Source organism: Coenobita brevimanus, chromosome 101 (assembly GCF_032717465.1).
Source record: "Coenobita brevimanus isolate Jiangsu-jjx chromosome 101, ASM3271746v2, whole genome shotgun sequence".
NCBI lineage: Eukaryota > Metazoa > Arthropoda > Malacostraca > Decapoda > Coenobitidae > Coenobita > Coenobita brevimanus.
This window is the reverse complement of record NC_137054.1, coordinates 62624407-62645962: the sequence shown is the minus strand read 5'-3', so window position 1 is coordinate 62645962 and position 21556 is coordinate 62624407. Positions and strand designations below refer to the sequence as shown.

Sequence of the window (21556 nt, the reverse complement as noted above, 5' to 3'; positions counted from 1 at the left end):
GTTATTGTCATGTCTGCTATATAAACAGTATTCCACTACTTTTTTTTTTCTCTGTCAATTATTCTTATACAAAGGTGCACTACTGAAAGTATACAACTTGACTATTCAAAACTGGAAATAAAATGTAAAGTTTTATGGATCTGTTAGTCATACTGTACACAAATATACTCATATTACACCGTTCTTGTCAATGATGGATCCATGATAACAATGAATACCTATGAATAAACATACTGCTGTTGCTACTGCTGTTGTAAAAACATGCTGTTGCTACTGCTCCAGTATCAACATGCACTGTAAAACTCTCTTACACAGAAAGTCTATCTATCTATCTATAGCCCGATGCCCTAATCCCGCAAAGGGTGGAAAAACGCCTCCAAGTCGCTCTGTCACCCACGATTTGACTACCCTCCCCCCAACTTATCCCCCCCTCTCTCATATACCTCTCAACTCCATCCCTCCACCTCATCCTCGGTCTACCCCTCCCTCTCCCTCCTTCCACCTCACCTACATACACCCTCTTAGTCAGTCTTTCATTCTCCATTCTCTTCACATGCCCAAACCACCTCAGTGTATTTCTCCTAATCTTCTCAACCACATCCACATCCACCCCACAACGTTCCTTCACTTCTTCATTCATCAACCTGTCCCTCCACATCACTTCAGATGCTCCTCTCAAGTAACTCATTTCCACTGCTCTCACTCTTGACTTGTTCCCCTCTTGCAAGGTCCACGCCTCGCTTCCATACGTCAGGGTAGGGATCACAATACTATCATGCAGTGACTTCTTAACTTTCATACTCACCTCCCTATTTCTCATCACTGCTTTCAGTGTACCAACAACCTTCCTTCCCTGCTGTACCCTTTCACGCACTTCATCCCCCAAAGTTCCATCCTTACTCATCACACTACCCAAGTACTTGAATGCACTCACATTCTCCATATCCTCACCATCCAACCTCACTACACACACTGTGACTTCATTCCTCTCAAACACCATAACTTTACTTTTGTTTACATTAACTTTCAGATTCCTCCTCCTCCACACTGTCCCAAATTCATTTACCAAACACTGCAACTCCCATTCATCTTCACTCAACAATACTGTATCATCAGCAAACAGCAACACCGGAATCTTCTACATCTCACCCTCATTCATTAGAGCCACCCCCACATCCACTGCCCTACCTTGCACCTCCTTTACAACCCCATCCATGTATGTATTAAACAGCCATGGAGACATCACACAACCCTGTTTCAGTCCCACACTGAGATCAAAGAACTCACTCAGCTCACCATCCACTCGCACCGCAGCCCTAGCTCCCTCATACATACTCCTCACAGCGCTCAACAATTTCCCCTCCACTCCATATATTCTTAATACCTTCCACATACCTTGCCTATCTATTCTGTCATAAGCTTTCTCCAAGTCCATGAAGGCAGCATACACTTTCCTTCCCTTCTCTAGATACTTCTCCACTAAACATCTTAGAACAAATATCTGATCTACACACCCTTTTCCCTTCCTAAATCCCCCTCCAACTAGCTCCTCTGTCATATGCCTAACCCTATCAATGAGTAAGTACCAGGCATATTTTTAAAACTTAATTCTAACACAGAAAATCAAGTCATCTAATACACCTTATCACAATGTACACTCCTAAATATGGTAACTAAAACTGTTTTGCAGCATCAGATGGTGAACACAAAAATTGCAACTTTTAACCACTGAACTTATATGCTGTTTAATAAATAGCTCTAAACTGAAGTAAACTAAATTTTCTGCACAAAACTTACAGGACTGAAGTGTACAGGTGACTTACTGAGTGGTAATGGCTCCTCCCCAGGTTGTACTTCAACTCGCTGGAACTTGATAGTACGTTCTGGTATGGAAGGTAAACGCATTGTACGGCCATGACGCTCGCACCCACTCACACCAGCATCCTGTTCAGTTGGCATGGACATATGAATGTCAAATCATGTACAGTACTAGTATGGATATACAAACTCCATCTACCACACCAATGAAAACTAAACAAGCATATGATACTCATACATCATCTTCCAAGATAGCAGGGGAGATACAGCACCATTGGAATAGTGAGTGCACACCTACAATAATATCTAATCTATTTTACTTTTGGGTACAAACACGAGTGCAAAGGTATAACAATTGAGGGGATCAGCTGACACAGACACACATCACTCAGCCTGATTATTTCAAACTGCCTACACTATCTTCCCATGGAAACCACGGCAGATCTCATCACATCACAAAACAAGACTTGAAAGTGCTCAGAGAGCGCATACCTTCACCACTCCCACTGCCATTGAAATGGATGCGGATCCGTGGATATGCGGATCCAGATCCAGATCCACCCCAAAATTTAATCAATTCTTTCTTGGTCCATGGCTCACCTTCCCACAAAATTTCATCGATATTCATTGAGAACTTTTCGAGATAATGTGCGAGATACTCGGGATCCGGATCCGCCTCAAAATTTAATAATTTATTCCTTGGCCCATGGCCCACCCTTCCACAAAATTTCATCAAAACCCATTCATAATTTTTGGAGTAAGCCCGGATCCGGATCTGTGGATACAGGATCCTGATCCTGATCTAGATCCGCCCCAAAATATAATAAATTCTTTCTTGGTCCATGGCACACCTTTCCACAAAATTTCATTGAAATTCATTGAGAACTTTTGGAGATACTGTGCACGATGATCCGGATCTGGATCCAGCCCAAAATTTAGTTTCTTTCTTGGGCCATGGCCCAGTCTTCCACAAAATTTCATCAAAATCTGTTCATATCTTTCTGAGTAATCCTGTTAACGGACAAACAAACAGACAAACAGAAAAACAAACAAACATGGGTTAACTACATAATTTCCCACCAGCAACTTCTATCACAAAAAAAAATTTTTCACTTCTTGTCAAAGAAACTTAGTTACAGATAAGAAGATACAGTGATTAAATTACAACTCACATAATGTATTACTGGATTATGTCTAGGGTTATCAGTACTTTTCTATGACACCTATTGCCAGATGCATTAAGGAAGTTTCATTAAATTACAGTACGGTACTTAAATGATCGTTAGCAACTTCAATGTAGACATTAACTTAGGCAAAAATCTGGTAAATTTTTACAAGTGGACAATACACCCTCCAGGTAGTGCAATATATTTTTCTGGCAGTTTTTGGTGCGATTTGAATGTTTCTGATCTTCATTTTTGTTGGAAATGCCTCATTTTCTTTCTTTTCCAATCATGAACTTTGATTGGACAAGTAGGTGAAATTATGCATTTTCCAAATAAAATGAAATAAAAATACAACTGAACTTGCATCAAAAGCCACTAGAAAAATATACTGCACCACCCGTTAACGTAACCGAACAGAGCAAACCAAAGACCTAACATAACCCCATCGAACACAATAAAACTAACCAAACCTAACCTAACATACCTAACCTATCCTAAGGGAGTACGTAACATAACCTCACCTAGCACACTAAACCTAACCAAGCCTACCCCAACATACCTAACCTATCCTAGGAGAATACGTTAATGTAACCTCACCAAACACACTAAACCTAACCAAGCCTAATCCAACACACCTAACCTATCCTAGGGGAATACATAACAACTTTACCCAACACACTAAACCTAACCAAACCTAACCAAACATACCTAACCTATCCTAGGTGAATGCTTACCCTAGAGATATGATTGTCCAGAACGAGGGTCATCTGGCAATAACGTCGTGATTCCAGAACCTTTGAATCTAGTGGTTTATAAACAATATAATTTGCTGAGCCAAAAGGTGTGTGTTGTCCAAAAAAGTTCCTTTGTAGTCTGACACAAAAACTACACTGTACCTGTCTCTAAGTTTTTACGTACTTTTTGTCCCGACCACAGTACTACTGATGTCTGTCTTTTCTAAATTTACACGGTTCCTGACAGTCTGGGCAATAAACTTCTGAAGGTATTACACTGTGTTTTCTAAGAAACTCAGTAGTCTCCTCAGATTCCGAGTGGACACTATTAATCACTTGTAAATAATGAATATCACACCCGGGACACACAGAACGTCTTTCTTCTTCACAGGCCATACCGAGAAGGATTTGAATTTTTCCATCCACAAGGAATCAAAGACCGCCGTTCAAATTCATTGGTAGAATACCATCACGTGACCTAAAGCAGGCCTATGAGTGGGTGATACAGACCTACGGGACGCAATGTGCAGTAGAAGGAAAGAGAAACACACGTATGAACGCATGCATTTTAACCCAGAGTGGCTGAGTGAAGTTCCAAGGTAGGTTTTTTAGGAATTTTAAATTAAATTCATTATCTCTGAAAATATCAATTTCCGAATGGGGTTATGGGGGTTCATTATGATCCTTAGGGACTATACTATACGTAAATGGTGCTAAAATTCCTAAGCTGCATATTGTTCACTTGTAAAATAATACCAAAGATCCAGTATGTTATACATACTGTATACATACAAACATGACACCATGTTCCACGTGCCTAGGTTTGCTATGTGGCAAGAGGGTGGTTGGTGAGGACTATTTTGTGGATTACAATTCTTCACGTATCTCCATTAGCCACTCCCATTACAAGATTTTTATTTTTCACTACAATTCACATCTAAAAGGCTTAGTTATGCATACAAAAACCACCACCATCACCATCATCATCATCGAGGATTCTTTTCCAATCTAAGGATGGGATGATGTAGGGATCAGTGAGGGAAAAAAAAAAAAAAAAATCTGATAGAAGAATGTAACCAACAGACTGCCCATTTAACCTGTGGATTGCGAGCCACAGCTCAGGCTGGGTAGCGTCACGTCGTGAGCCACAGTCCTGGCTGTGCTGGCCGTGCATCACCGTAAACAACTTGACCCCCACGCAAACTTACGCATGGCGCCACGCAAAGACAGAGAGAGAGAGATTTTTTTCTTTTCACCAGATGATGCTCTGGATGTTTATCTTCAAGTTTATAATAAACAAAAAATAAAAATAAAAAATTTAGATTTTTTTTTTTCATTTTTTTCACTACTGTCGTATGTAATCTTACACATGGCCCTACACAAAGATGGAGAGATTATTATTTGTTTTTTTTCACCAGATGATGCCCTGGATGTTTATCTTCAAGTTTACAATAAACAAAAACTAAATAAAAAAAAAAAAATTTTCCCTTCGTTTTTTGTGCACCATAGGGTGGGATAAAAAAATGTAATTGCTCAAACCACAGGTTAAGTGGGTCACACTCTCACTCACCTTTCAAGCCCACTGAATCCTAACTCTGCCCCACAGGCATATACAGTAGCCTCAAGTCTAATACACATTTCATTAGTACTAATCACCTTTAGTATGACAGATACTCAAAATATTTAGTAAAAAAGGGGAATCACTGTAGTTTAGTACATAAAACTTACATTAGTACAGTTTGTTTCTACAGATGTGCATGAAATCTGATGTTTTTTTGGGGGAGGGGGTCCATTATTCTGGGAAGTTGTGAGGTGTCACAGTCAATGGGACCATGCACTGGACGGGAGAGGTGACGTCACTAGGCTTCAGTCTCCTTGTGCTCACCAATGTCTATCTATCTATCCACAGTCCGACACCCTAATCCCGCAAAGGGTGGCCGCAGACAAAACACCTCCAGGTCACTCTGTCACCCACTGTTTGACTGCCCTCCCCCCAAGTCACTCCCCCCTCTCTCATATGCTTCTCAACTCCATCCCTCCACCTCATCCTCAGTCTCCACCTCCCTCTCCCTCCTTCCACTTCATCTACATACATGCTCTTAGTCAGTCTTTCATTCTCCATTCTCTCCGCATCTTCAAACCACCTCAGTGTATTTCTCCTAATTTTCTCAATCACATCCACATCCACCCCACAACATTCCTTCATTTCTTCATTCATCAACCTGCCCTTCCATGTCACTCCACATGCTCCTCTCAAGTAACTCATTTCCACTGCTCTTACTCTTGACTTGTTCCCCTCTTGCAAGGTCCATGCCTCACTTCCATACATCAAGGTAGGGATCACAATACTATCATGCAGTGACTTCTTAACTTCCATACTCACCTCCCTATTTCTCATCACTGCTTTCAGTGAACCAACAACCTTCCTTCCCTGCTGTACCCTTTCACGCACTTCATCCCCCAAAGTTCCATCCTTACTCATCACACTACCCAAGTACTTGAATGCACTCACATTCTCCATATCCTCACCATCCAACCTCACTACACACACTGTGACTTCATTCCTCACAAACACCATAACTTTACTCTTGTTTACATTAACTTTCAGCTTCCTCTTCCTACACAATGTCCCAAAATCATTCATCAAACACTGCAACTCCCATTCATCTTCACTCAACAATACTGAATCATCAGCAAACAGCAACACCGGAAACTTCCACATCTCACCCTCATTCATTAGAGCCACCCCCACATCCACTGCCCTACCCTGCACCTCCTTTACAATCCCATCCACGTATATATTAAACAGCCATGGAGACATCACACATCCCTGTTTCAGTCCTACATTTAGATCAAAGAACTCACTCAGCTCACCATCCGCTCGCACCGTAGCCCTAGCACCCTCGTACATACTCTTCACAGCACTCAACAATTTCCCCTCCACTCCATATATTCTTAATACCTTCCACATACCTTGCCTATCTATTCTGTCATAAGCTTTCTCCAAGTCCATGAAGGCAGCATACACTTCCTTTCCCTTCTCTAGATACTTCTCCACTAAACATCTTAGAACGAATATCTGATCTACACACCCTTTTCCCTTCCTAAATCCCCCTTTTTCTTCTCCAACTAGCTCCTCTGTAATATGCCTAAACCTATCATTGAGTATTCTACCATATATTTTTCCAGTCACACTAATAAGGCAAAAATCCCTATAGTTACCACATATTTCTCTCTCCCCTTTTTCTTTACCTAAAGGAACAATTATACCTGATTTCCTGTCCTCTGGAACCCTTCCCTCTTCCGAAGCCAATCTACACAACTCCACATCCACTCCACAACAATCTCACCCCCATACCTCAGTATTTCACAACATGCTCCATCAATTCCTGGGGCCTTTCCCATCTTGATCTTCTTCATCATTTCCACTACTTCAGCCGTACTGATCTCTTCCTCCCTCCTCTCATCTCTTCTTCTCCCAGCCATTCCCCAACCACTTATACTAGCATTGCTCTCACTATCTACATTCAAAAAATCCTCAAAGTGCTCCTTCCATCTCCTCAATTTCTCTCTCTTCTCCACCAACAATCTATTATTCCCATCTTTCACTCCTCTACTATTTCCCCTTTCACACTGTCTTACTTTCTTTACCGCCTTCCAAAACGATTTCTTACTCTCCCTCCATTTTGCACTCAGATTCCTCCCAAACTCTTCATCCACTTTCTTCTAACTCTCCTTCACCAATATCTTCACCTCCCTTCTCCTGCTCACATATACCTCTCTCTTCTCTCTCTCATCTTCTCCCCTACCTCTACTTGTTAACCATTCACTACATGCCTTCTTCTTTTGTTCCACAGCTCGTTTCACCTCATCATTCCACCATGCTGTCCCTTGCACACCCCTGCATCTCCTCCTCACTCAACAAACCACCTCACATGCTGCACCTATCTCTTGGATGAATATCTTACATCTTCCACCCCTTCCATCTGCTCTAACTCATACCTTTCCAATCTTTCTTCCACTATGCTCTTATACTCTGCCATTTTCTCACTATTTTGCAACTTCTCCACTCTTCTCACAGGAGCTGTTTCCTCCTGTCGTCCCCTTCATCTCTTCACCCAATTTCTTTGCAGCCTTATCTTGGCCATCACTAAGTGATGGTCAGAGATTCCATTCCCAGTTGTAACACCATAACAGCAAGTTGGAGAGTATCAGTATGTTTTCTTTTGTGGTACCTGCCCTTATTCATCAAGCCAAATTGCAATTTTGTGTGTTTGTATATCACTGTTTACTACATTCTCAGGATTCTTTTGCCTTAAATTAGTTCTACCTGATCCAAATAATTTTCCCAATAAGGTTTATTACTGTTCCAGTAAGAAAACAGTCCAGTAAAAAAAGTGTTTGTATGATCTAATTATAGAACTGGATGCAAGACCACTGTAACTGCCATACTTTTGTGCTTCATACCATCTATAAGCTAGTCAGTCCGATGACTATCACTTCATTAGGAATAAATGTGTGCCAACCCTAAGTCCACACTCCTCTATACAAAACACCTGTAATTCCAATCAGCTCGATCTGCCGTCAGCTCCCTATTCTCATTACCCTCCATACCACGCTTTCTATTATGCTCATTAACCATCTCTATTCATTTTTTTTTTAAAGCACAGATTTAACAGCCTGTTCCCTATGAGCCTGCAATCCTCCTACCATTCGTGTGTTACCACATCAGCACTAACACCCATCCTCAAAACTGTCTACATTACTGACTAAAGTACTGGTATTATCTGGTAATTCTCACAATGTGTTCATGAATTCTATGGTAGATCAGTAAAGTCTGAACAAAATTCAAATCCTCAAACTGTTCCCAGCCTGTCAGTGATCAAACTTATGTCCACTGGGACAGCAGACCACCTCTCTAACCACTCAGCTGCCACCTTCCCCAAGGCCACCACTTCCTCTGGCACCTACCATGCCTTCTCCAGCCTTCAAATTTGCTCAGATATACTCTTTTCACTACTCTAGACACACCCATTCTCTCTACGTAACTACACCACCTAAGCACGCTCTCTTCAACTCTGGTGTCCACAGACTTGCTTATATCTTTCCTGAATCACACCATTCCTAATCCCATCTGCTCTCCACACTCCAAGCACATTCTTCAACAACCTCATTTTCACTTCCCTTACTCCTGACTTTTCATTTTTATGCCACACCAGTCTCACACCCATAATTTAAAGTAGGTACTAAAACGTAATGCAAGTTTCTTGCAGCTGCCACAATCAGACCTGTGTTTCATATCAATCCCTTCATAGACACAATCACTATACTCCCCCCTGCTACTCTACTTTCTACTTCCTTTGCACATTTACCTCTCTTCTCTATCACTGCACTCAGGGACAGTAAGCCCTCTTATGAAGACCCCATCTGCATGGATTCAGCTCAGAAAGTGCCCATAAGCCATGCCAAAACTTAACAAAGTGCCCATTAACTGTGGCAAAAATCAGCAAGGTAGTTCAAACAACCCGTGTGGTGTTGCTTTCACCACCATCTTGCATATCACTTCTGGCTTCATAAAGACATGAGTGGCCTCCACTGATCGCCACATAATCCCATGTAAAAAAACTAATCATGCAAGCTGATGAATGCAGTTGATGTTACCTACAGTTCAGTAGTATCCTGCACGGGACTCTTTGTAAGACAGTGGCCTGTATGTCTCCAGTGGCTCCATGCTAGTGACCATCGGTATGGTTGTGCCCTTTGTGTGTTTTCAGTGAGCCCATCAGGCGACACTTGCTTCAGTCATACAGTGTGTACATCTCCAGAAGACCCTTCCTTCCAGTAACTTTTTGTAAAGCAGTGGCCTGTGTATATCTCCAGAGGTGTGCTGATAATGGCTTTTGCTAGGCCAGTATTCTGCATGTATCTCCGGTAGTGCTGTACAGTAGTATAACCTGTCAGTCCCGTGTTGTACAGTAGTAAACCCTGCCAGTCCCTCTTGCTTAAATCATACAGTGTATGCATTTCCAGTGGATCCTGAGAGTGAGTTTTTCAGGCCCTTGTGCAACTCCAATGGCACCATGCAAGCAAGTTTTGCCAGGCTTGTTCTGTGCATCTCAGTTGTACTGTACTGTACACTGCTAGTGACTTGTGCTAACTTGCCAGTGTGTGTTTCACCATGGTGCCTTTTCCCCTTTCATCACCTATGTAAGCTGTAAGCCTTTAAGTGACTACAGAAATGGACTCCTATGGGAGATGTTGTATGATGATAACTTGGTGTTGATTGCAGTGTATGAAAAGTTGGTGGAGAAAGATTTAGGAAATGGAAAGACCTAATGAGGCACAAGGGTTTCAGAGTAAATGTGGATAGAACAAATGTGATGTATCTATGGTGGCAGTACTACCAAAAAAAAGGAAGCGTGGCCATGTGCAGTTTGCCACCAGTGTGTGGGAAGTAACTTCATCTTGTGCAAATTTTTGTGATAAGTGGCTGCATAAGAGATGTAGTGGTATTAGGGGTAGACTGTGAAATAATGCTCATTTCATGTGCATGATATGAAGAGATCACCACTGCTGTCTCTGTGGGGCCAACAGAGGACAGTGATGAGGATGAGGACCCTGACTCTGAGCACCCTACCACTCCATCACTCCCTCGTCTTGGTGCGCTACGTGTCAGCATTGAGCGAGTGCTCGAATATGCCGAGCACCTGCACTGCGACAGGGAGTTGGTGCCATTGAAGCTGGCGATGGATCAGTGAGCAGTCAGGGGCACTGTCATCCTCTGTCAGAATCATTGCACATATCGTCAGACCAAGACTGACTCCTTCTTCATGCCTGCCACCCCCACGTGTGCTAGCCCGTTCTCCTCACCATCACCACCTCATCTCCAGTCTTCACTCTCGGACCCACAACAGAACACATCGACAGCCGCTGAGTTGCCATTAAAAATGGGCTTGCAGCTGTCTTCAGAGTCTCATGAGGTGCGTGGGCCTCCATAATCTAGCCACACGTCCCCACTCATTGCCCAGCTCCAGCGGATGACGACGACGACGACGGGAAGAGGAGGAGGAGGAGGAGGAGGAGAAGAAGGAGGAGGAGGAGGAGGAGGAGGAGGAGGAGGAGGAGGAGATCTGTTAACACCAGCTTGGGGCTAGCAGGTTACAATGCCAGTCTGAAGTTCGCTGGGTGTCAAGTACTGTGGATTTGGGGGATTTTTATCGTTTATGCACTGTTCTCTTAGTGTCAAGGATTATATTGGATACTGCCATATGTGTTCTAATGTCTAAATACAGTAGCTGAAAGGCCAAAAATCACTGCCACAATTTTGAGGGGTACTAGATGTGGGTAGGGTATTGGTAGGTACGATGCTGCTCCGTATTCGGATTTCGTTCGTATCCGGACGTACCAATGACTATTACGACAGATAATCGAGGGATTACTGTATATATATATTGTATATATACATATAAATAAATACATATGTGTATATATATTTGTGGTAGGTGGTGGCGACCATCATCCACTCACTTGATGTAGTGCTGCCTGTTTCTTCCTTAGCCTTTAACATTCTTTTTCTGTGCCTGCTCTCCTCTCTTCTTATTTCTCCCATCTTTCCTGTCAGTTCTTATTGCTTTTCTTTCCTTTACAGGTGGCTTTACATTGAGTGACAAGCCAAATGGTTTCCTGTAAGCCAGGAAACCATTTACAATGTTAGGTGGTAACCATATAACCAAACGATACGTGCTCCCTAGGTATCAACAAGTGGGTTGGTGGAGGGTTAGTGCCCCTTCCCGTAAAACAAATAACTCAGAGTAAAATGGCCACCCCTTACGGGATTATGGCGTCTGGCAATAGATAGATAGATGTATATATATATATACAGTGGAACCTCGGACCTCGAATGTCTCATGTCGAACAAATCGGACCTCAACCAAAAAATTCAAGAAATTTTTGCTCCAGAGGTCGACCAAAATATCGGACCTCAACCAACCCAAACGTTGCCGAACGAAGGGAAGCTGGCCGACGGAAGACCCAAGCGACAAGCCGAGCGACAGTCACACATCCACCTTTGTTGTTTGTCAACGTGGTCGTCCTGCTGTGCTTCACATTTTTCTTGATTCAGTACAGTATTAGCCCCTAATAATGGCTCCAAACAAAGCAAGTTCATCCAGTACCGCTACTAGCAGTGAAAAGAGGAAAGCAGTGCGGAAAACAATAGATTTTAAGAAAGAATTAATCGCAAAGTATGAAGAGGGTGTTCGAGTGTCTGACCTGGCCAGAGAGTATGGCATGGCCAAATTGACCATTAGTGCCATACTGAAAAACAAAGATGCTATTAAAGCAACCGATGTTGCCAAAGGATCATTTTTAGTTTCTAAGCAAAGACCACACAAATTGAAGAAGTGGAAAAATTATTGCTTATCTTCATCAATGAGAAACAGTTAGCAGGAGACAGTGTTAGTGAGGATATAATTTGTGAAAAGGCAAGAAAAAATATACAGTCACCTCGTAAAGGAAAGCCCTGGTACCAGTGCTGAAACTTTTGATTTTAAAGAAAGCAGAGGGTGGTTTGAAAAGTTCAAAAGGAGAAGTGGAATACACAGTGTGGTTCGTCATGGGGAGGCGTTGAGTGCAGACCAAAATGCGGCCGAGAAATTTAAGGTCGAGTTTAGCAATTACATCAAGGCTGAGGGTTATGTTCCGCAACAAGTGTTCAATTGCGATGAAACGGGGTTATTTTGGAAAAAAACGCCCCAAAAGACCTACATTACTCGTGAAGAAAAAACACTACCAGGACACAAGCCAATGAAGGATAGATTCACACTCTTGCTTTGTGGCAATGCAAGCGGTGATTTTAAGGTCAAACCGCTGCTTGTGTATCATTCAGAGAATCCGATGGCTTTCAAAGCAATGTTATGAAGAGTAAATTGGCTGTTATGTGGAGGTCTAATCCCAAGGCTTGGCTGACCAGGCAATATTTTACTGACTGGATTGTCGAAGTGTTTGCACCCAGTGTTAAAAAATATTTGCAAGAAAAAAATTTGCCTTTGAAGTGCCTTCTTGTGATGGACAATGCTCCTGCTCACCCTCCAGGTTTGGAGGATGACTTAGGTGCAGAGTTTGATTTCATCAAAGTAAAGTTCCTGTCCCCTAACACAACACCTTTAATCCAACCCATGGACCAGCAAGTGATTTCAAACTTCAAGAAGCTGTATACAAAATTCCTGTTTCAAAGGTGTTTTGAAGTGACCAACGACACGGAACTGACCCTCAGAGACTTCTGGAAAAATCACTTCAACATCCTTCGCTGCATAAATCTTGTTGATCAAGCCTGGAACGAAGTGAGTTATAGAACAATGAACTCAGCATGGAGGAAACTGTGGCCAGATTGTGTTACAGAGAGAGACTTTGAAGGCTTCCAGGCTGCTGATGCTATGGGTACGAGTGCTGGAGTTGCTGAGGATATTGGTGATGATAAAATTCTCGAGGATATTGTGTCTCTGGGCCAAAGTATGGGCTTGGAGATGGACAATGATGATGTGGAAGAGCTTTTGGAGGAACATTGTGCTGAGCTTACCACCAAAGAACTCATACACCTCCAAAATGAGCAAAAGAAGACTTTGGTGGAGGAAATGTCTTCAGGGGAAGAGGATGCAAGAGAGGATGCACCAACTTCATTGATCCAAGAAATGTGTGGAAAGTGGGGAGATCGAAGTTTTATGGAAAAATATTACCCTGATAAAGGTGAAGCCAACAGAACACTAAACCTTTTCAATGACACTCTCACGAGTTACTTCCGTAAAGTGTTAAAACGTAGGCAAAAACAAATCACATTGGATAGGTTTCTGGTCAAAGACAGTAAAAGAAAAGAAAATCCCGAAGCAGAGTTACCCAAACCCAAGAGAGTCGAAAGAGAGAGAACACCCGATGGACAGTTACCCCAAGTTTTCATGGAAGGGGACTCCCCTTCCAAGCAATAAATTCCATCCTCCCTTTCCCTTCTTTACCACCATCTACGTGCACCAAAAACTCGCCACCAAAGAGGTAAATATATATGGGGGTAGGGGGGTTTTTCAAGAATACTCCCCCAGTATCCCTGCTTGTCGTAAAAGGCGACTAAAAGGGTTGGCGGAGGGTTAGTGCCCCTCCCCGGAAAACAACTAACTAAAAAAACAAACAAGAAGCCTCGGACAAGGACTGACCAAACGATGACGACCCAGGACCGGACAAAGGACTTGATAATGAGTACATGGAATGTAAGAGGAGCGAATGGTGAGGTGAAAAAGAGAGAGATTGTCCAGGTGCTTGAGGGTGCGAAAGTGGATGTATGTGGAATAACTGAAACAAAATGAAGAGGAGAAAGTGTGAGAGAATGGGAGTATGGATGGGGTATATGTGCAGGAGTAGATGAGAATGAGAGGGCAAAGGAAGGAGTGTGTATAGTTGTGAGTAAAAGATGGAAGAAGAGCATAAGACAGTGTGGATCAGTTGGGTCAAGGATTGTGTGGGTAAAGTTGAAAGTTGGAATACAAATGTGGGCGATTGTGTGTGTGTATGCGCCAACGCAAGATCGTGCTAGAAGAGTGAGAGAAGAGTTCTGGACAAATGTGGAAGTGTGCATGGAAAAGTTTGGAAGGAATGAGAAAGTGTTTTTGATTGGTGATATGAATGGTAAAGTTGGTAATGTGAAGGTGGATGGAATAGTTGGTGAGTGGGGTGTGCCTGCCGAGATAGATGAGAATGGGAGTGCGTTAGTGGACATTTGTGCTGGGAGGGGGTTGGTGATAGCCAATACCCTCTTCAGGCATAAAATGATCCACAGGTATACATGGCGAGTGATGAGAAGGGTGGGTGGTGAACTGAATGAAAGGAAGGCAATGATTGATTATGTGTGTGTGGATGAAAGGATGCGAAGATGTGTAAAGGATGCAAGAGTGTATAGAGGCTAGGGGAGTGTGGACTTTCTGACCACTACTTGGTGGTGGCCAGAATTAGGGATGCAAGTGAGGTGGAGGAATAGAAGAAGGGAAAGACGAGAGGAAGGAGTAGTTGCAAGGAGAGTGGAAAGGTTACAAGAGGATGAGAAAAAGGCAGAGTATAAGAGAGAAGTGGAGGAACATTTGGGCAAATATGAATTGGAGCAGATGAGAGACGTGGAAGGTGTGTGTAAGATATTTACAGAAGAAATATGTGCAGCATGTGATGTGGTGTGTGGAAGGAAGAGAAGACGGAGGGGGGTGCAAGGAACAGCGTGGTGGACTGAAGAGGTGAAACAGGCTGTGGCACAAAAGAAGAAAGCATACAATGAATGGATGAGAAATAGGGGCGTGGAAGAAGTTGAGAGGCGGAAGAGAGAGTTATATGTGGAAAGGAAGAGAGAGGTGAAAAGATTAGTAAGAGAGAGTAAGAAGAGAGTGGATGAGGAATTTGGAAGGAATTTGAGTGTAAAGTGGAGGGACTGTAAGAAAATGTTCTGGAGAGAAGTGAAAAGAGTAAGACAGGGTGGAAGTGAAGTTAGAGGGGGAGTGAAAGATAAAAATGGTAGATTACTAGTGGAGAAGGGAGAAAAAGTGAGCAGATGGAGAGAACACTTTAAGGAATTGTTGAACGTAGAGGATGGAAGTAATGCGAGTATAAGTGGCTGGGGAATGGCTGGGAGAAGGAGGGAGGTGAGAAGACAGGAAGAAATCAGTAGGATAGAAGTTGTGGAAGCAATGAAGAAAGTTAAATCGGGGAAAGCCCCAGGAATTGATGGAGTGTATGGTGAAATGCTGAAGCATGGGGGAGAGATAGTAGTAGAATGGATGTGGAAGATGTGCAGATTGGCCTGGGAGGAAGGTAGAGTCCCGGAGGATTGGAAGTCAGGTATAATTATTCCCTTGTACAAAGGAAAAGGGGAAAAAGAAGTGTGTGGTAATCATAGGGGCATTTGTCTTCTTAGTATAACAGGAAAAGTGTATGGTAGGATGCTTATAGACAGAGTTAGAGAAAGAACAGAGAAATTAGTTGGAGAAGAACAGGGAGGCTTTAGGAAGGGAAGAGGTTGTGTAGATCAGATATTCATTCTTAGATCTTTAGTGGAAAAGTTTCTAGAGAAGGGAAAGAAGTTGTATGCGGCTTTCATGGATTTGGAGAAAGCATATGACAGGGTGGATAGACAAGGATTGTGGAAAGTGTTAAGAATATATGGAGTAGATGGGAAGTTGTTGAATGCTGTGAAGAGTATGTACGGTGCGAAGGCTGCAGTGCATGTGGATGGTGAACTAAGTGAATTTTTCTCTTTGAAAGTTGGTTTGAAACAGGGATGTGTCATGTCTCCATGGTTGTTCAATCTGTACATGGATGGGGTAATAAAAGAGGTACAAGGTAGAGTAGTGGATGTTGGAGTGGCCCTGGTGAGAGAGGATAGTGTTTGGAAACTCCCTGTACTGTTGTTTGCAGATGATACTGTGTTGTTGAGTGAAGACGAAGGGGAGCTGCAAGGCTTGGTGGATGAGTTTGAGAGAGTGTGTAAGAAACGGAACCTAAAGGTGAATGTAGGGAAGAGTAAAGTGATGGTCTTTGAGAGAGGTGAAGTTAGTGAATGTACAGCGAGGTTAGATGGTGAGGAATTGGAAAATGTGAGTACGTTTAAGTATTTGGGTAGTGTGATGAGTAAGGATGGAGGTTTGGAGGGTTAAGTGCTTGATAGGGTACAGCAGGGAAGAAAGGTTGCTGGTTCCTTGAAAGCAGTGATAAGAAACAGGGAAGTGAGCATGGAAGTGAAAAAGTTACTACATGACAGTATTGTGATACCAACTCTAACGTACGGAAGTGAAGCTTGGACATTGTTGGAAGGACACAAGTCAAGAGTGAGAGCAGTGGAAATGAGTTATTTAAGAGGAGCCTGTGCAGTCACGTGGAGAGACAGGCTGACGAATGAGGATATAAAGGAGCGTTGTGGTGTGGATGTGGATGTGATAGGAAGTGTTATGAGGAACACACTGAGGTGGTTTGGCCATGTGGAGAGGATGGAGGGTGAAAGACTGACGAAGAGAGTGTATGTGAGTGAGGTGGAGGGGGGAAGAGGGAGGGGGAGGCCGAGGATGAGATGGAGGGATGGGGTGGAGAGGTATATGAGAGAGGGGGGTGTGAGTTGGGAGCAGGGCAGTGAAATGGCGGGGGACAGGGCGACTTGGAGGCGATTTGTTTGTGGCCACCCCAAATGGGATTGAGGCGTCTGGCAATAGATGGATAGATAGATAGTTCAGTTTAGTCTTCTTGTGCAATATTTTATGTATTGTTTTACTTTCTATGTCTTATTTACTGTTTAACCATGCAATTTTATGTATGAAATAACATAAAAAAAAAAAAAATAGGTAAGCATCTGGGGTCTTGGAACGGATTAAAATGATTTACATTATTTCTTATGGAGAAAATTAGTTCGGTCCTCGACCAATTCGGTCCTGGAACAGCCTTCCAGAACGGATTGTGTTCGAGGTCCGAGGTTCTACTGTGTATATATATATATATATATATATATATACACAGTACCCTCGCGTAAAACACGCGTTAGTCCAGCACGATTTACGTCCATCACGGAGAGCAAATAATTAGTATTATTTAATACGATTTAATTACTGCAACACGAATGTGTTAGCATAACACGCACAGAGCTCCAAGAAGTGGGCGAAATCCGCAGAGTTCACCTCTAGCACGATCACCCCCAGTCCAACACGGTCATACTGGACATTCCCATGATGATGATAGCCAATGAAAACTTCTGATCAAGTAGCCTTCCCCGCCAGCTATCGTGACGTGATCGTGATGCCGCCCAATTAAAAACGCTTCTGGTGTCATGTGATGTTTTATTTAAATTTCTCCCGCCACAGCGCCATTCAGTCGCATAATTCGCATTGGAAGGTGTTTTTTTCTTGCTGCATTTTCTGCCCTTGTTACTGCATTTTACCCTGCTCACGATGCCTAGGAAGCCTTCTGAGAACCCCAAGAAGCGGCGGCACCTCCCTCAGGCCACCAAGCTAGAAAGCATCAAGAGGAAGAAGAAAGGGGAAAGGAAAGTTGACATTGCCAAGGCCTACGACATGAATGAAGTCAACGTGAGGACCATAATAAAAAACCAAGACAAGATCCTGGCAGTCGAAGGCTATCACACAGCACTTCATACCAGGTTTGCCGAGGATACGATGGTAAATCGGAACGGTAACGTGGTAAAACTGCCAACGATACCACGGGCATTTGGAATTCATCTGGATGGATTCCTGCCGAGGATACGACGGGCAAAACAGTGTGACCAAAACCCAGGCGACTCGACAGAGAATGTATCATACTACAGCATTGAACATTTAGCCTGACACTGAATACATATTAATATTTTAGAATAAATATCAATCGTTTTGAAACCGTTCTCATTGGCGTGCGTACCAGTTTATAAACAAAGTTGCTTCTCCTTATTTTCTACCGAGTCAGCGACAGCAATCACTTTCCACAGTCACGAGACGGGGCTCTGGCAACAGTGTGAGAAGCATGCAGAGTGCTAGGACAGGCAGAAGCAGGACCTTCCATGGATGTGGACGAAGATAGTGATTCTTAGTGTGATTTCAAAGGATTTATGAGGGAGGTTGATGAGGAGCAACAGCCATTACCCGCTAGTGCCACCAGCAGCCATCCTCCGGGGACCCAGTAGGACTACCTACAGCCTTGGATACCATCTTCCATTCCCAGCAAGCCAACCAACACTATCCTAAAAGGTTAGTTATCATTCAAAGCACAGTACCATTTATTATAATTACAATAGTACCAATATATGTATAGGTATATGGTAGGTATTTAGGGTGACTTTTCCTAGGGTTGCTAACATAATTCATTTTTTCCCCATAAGCTCTATTGTTTGTCCAACACGTTTTTGGTCCAACACATGACCCATGCACGACAATATTACCGTGTTGGACGTGAGGGTACTGTATATATATACAGTAGAACCTCTTTGGGCCAGACCCCTTTGATCCGGACTTCTGTTAATTCGGACAAAATTTAAAAATAATAAGCTCCAAAAATATGTTGAAAGTAATTCTAAAGTCATTTTCAGTATCAGCGCGGAAAAATATCGTCATTTGTTTAGTCTCGGATCACGCTAGGTCGCAACATGGGCGCCTGTTTAAACACACACTAGCATTCGTTCCATCAACTAGTTCACAAACCATTTATATTTTTAAGCTGTATTTCAAAAGTTAATCATAGTTACCATGCCCCATAATGCAAGTGTAGCTTCTGCAATGAATAAAGGTGTTAAAAGGAGGAGTTTGCTTACACAAAAATGGGTCAGAATATTCTGCAGTGTTTAATGATTACTGTAGGTTATTTTTTGTACTTAAATGTGCTTTACTTGTACATCAAACATTAGCTTCTTGCCCATATGGGTGTTATCAATATGCCAAAGATGACAATGTATTTTTTGCCTACATAAGTTTTATTTTTATTCCAAATACTGTATTACAGTTAATTAATTAATTTATTTTTTTGCCTACACAGGCCTTAGTCACTTACTACAATTTAAAATATAGGCTAGTTTCTTGTCATGGCCATACCTGTAAATTATGCAATACAAACCTATCGTACGGTACATGATTAGTTTGGTTATTTTAGTATCCTTTCATCTTTTGCAGTTACGTAGGGATGACATATGCCACATATGTTAATAATTAACAAACATACCATATGAAGACAGTTTTTGATATGAACTGGAGATTACCCTGATGGTCCGGACAATCTGCTAATTCGGACAACCCTTCCCCCCATTTAGTCCGAATGAGAGAGGTTCTACTGTACTGTATATATATATATATATATATATATATATATATATATATATATATATATATCTATCTATCTATTGCCAGATGCCTCAATCCCATTTGGGGTGGCCACAAACAACTCGCCTCCACGTCACCCTGTCCCCCGCCATTTCACTGCCCTGCTCCCAACTCACACCCCCCTCTCTCATATACCTTTCCACCCCATCCCTCCATCTCATCCTCGGCCTCCCCCTCCCTCTTCCCCCCTTCATCTCACTCACATACACTCTCTTCGTCAGTCTCTCACCCTCCATCCTATCCACATGGCCAAACCACCTCAGTGTGTTCCTCATAACGCTTCCTATCACATCCACATCCACACCACAATACTCCTTTATATCCTCATTCGTCAGCCTGTCTCTCCATGTAACCCCACAGGTTCCTTTTAAATAACTCATTTCCACTGCTCTCACTCTTGACTTGTGTCCTTTCAACAACGTCCAAGCTTCACTTCCATACGTTAGAGTTGGTATCACAATACTGTCATGTAGTAACTTTCTCACTTCCATGCTCACTTCCCTGTTTCTTATCACTGCTTTCAAAGAACCAGCAACCTTTCTTTCCTGCTGTACCCTTTCAAGCACTTCACCCTCCAAACCTCCATCCTTACTCTTCACACTACCCAACTACTTAAACGTACTCACATTTTCCAAATCCTCACCATCCAACCTCTCTGTACATTCACTGACTTCACCTCTCTCAAAGACCGTCACTTTACTCTTCCCTACATTCACCTTTAGATTCCGTTTCTTACACACTCTCCCAAACTCATCCACCAAGCCTTGCAGCTCCCCTTCGTCTTCACTCAACAACACAGTATCATCTGCAAATAACAGTACAGGGAGTTTCCAAACACTATCCTCTCTCACCAGGGCCACTCCAACATCCACTACCCTACCTTATACCTCTTTTATTACCCCATCCATGTACAGATTGAACAACCATGGAGACATGACACATCCCTGTTTCAACCCAACCTTCAAAGAGAAAAATTCACCTAGTTCACCATCCACACGCACTGCAGCCTTAGCACCATCATACATACTCTTCACAGCATTCAACAACTTCCCATCTACTCCATATATTCTTAATACTTTCCACAATCCTTGTCTATCCACCCTGTCATATGCTTTCTCCAAATCCATGAAAGCTGCATACAACTTCTTTCCCTTCTCTAGAAACTTTTCCACTAAAGATCTAAGAATGAATATCTGATCTACACAACCTCTTCCCTTCCTAAAGCCTCTCTATTCTTCTCCAACTAATTCTTCTGTTCTTTCTCTAACTCTGTCAATAAGTATCCTACCATACACTTTTCCTATTATACTAAGAAGACGAATACCCCTATGATTACCACACACTTCGTTTTCCCCTTTTCCTTTGTACAAGGGAATAATTATACCTGACTTCCAATCCTCCGGGACTGTACCTTCCTCCCAGGCCAATCTGCACATTTTCCACATCCATTCTACTACTATCTCTCCCCCATGCTTCAGCATTTCACCACACACTCCATCAATTCCTGGGGCTTTCCCCATACTAAATGCTCTCAACTCTCCAACTCGAATTCTTCCCGCTCCTTCTGGCACCTTGCCAAAAATCTTTCTAACAACTTTACCTCATCATCCTTCCCTCCTCTTTTCTACTCTGATGGTTCTGTAGCTATTTCTTCTACTGATAAAGCAGATCTCTTCGCACAGACTTTCTCCTCCAATTCCACCTTAGACGATTCCGGTGCTGTTCCTCCATCACTTCTCCCCTCTGACTTCCTCATGGCTGACATTAAAATTTCTTCAGTTGATGTATTTTCTGCCATCACTGGCCTCAGTACTAACAAGGCATATGGGCCTGATGGGGTCCCTCCTGTTGTTCTCAAGAACTGTGCTTCTGTGCTTACACCCTGCCTAGGCAAACTCTTTCGCCTTTGTCTGTCAACTTGTACCTTTCCTTCTTGCTGGAAGTTTGCTCTCATTCAGCCAGTCCCAAA

General features: G+C 42.7%; 1 protein-coding gene across 1 annotated transcript in view; it reads right to left on the bottom strand.

The window, feature by feature from the left end:
* LOC145415053 (uncharacterized) overlaps positions 1 to 21556 on the bottom strand; it is a 680222-nt gene that overhangs the window by 81615 nt on the left and 577051 nt on the right. Inside the window, 1 exon segment of the mRNA XM_080284468.1 lies at positions 1824 to 1944. Within this exon segment, the coding sequence (XP_080140594.1) occupies positions 1824 to 1944 (121 nt within the window).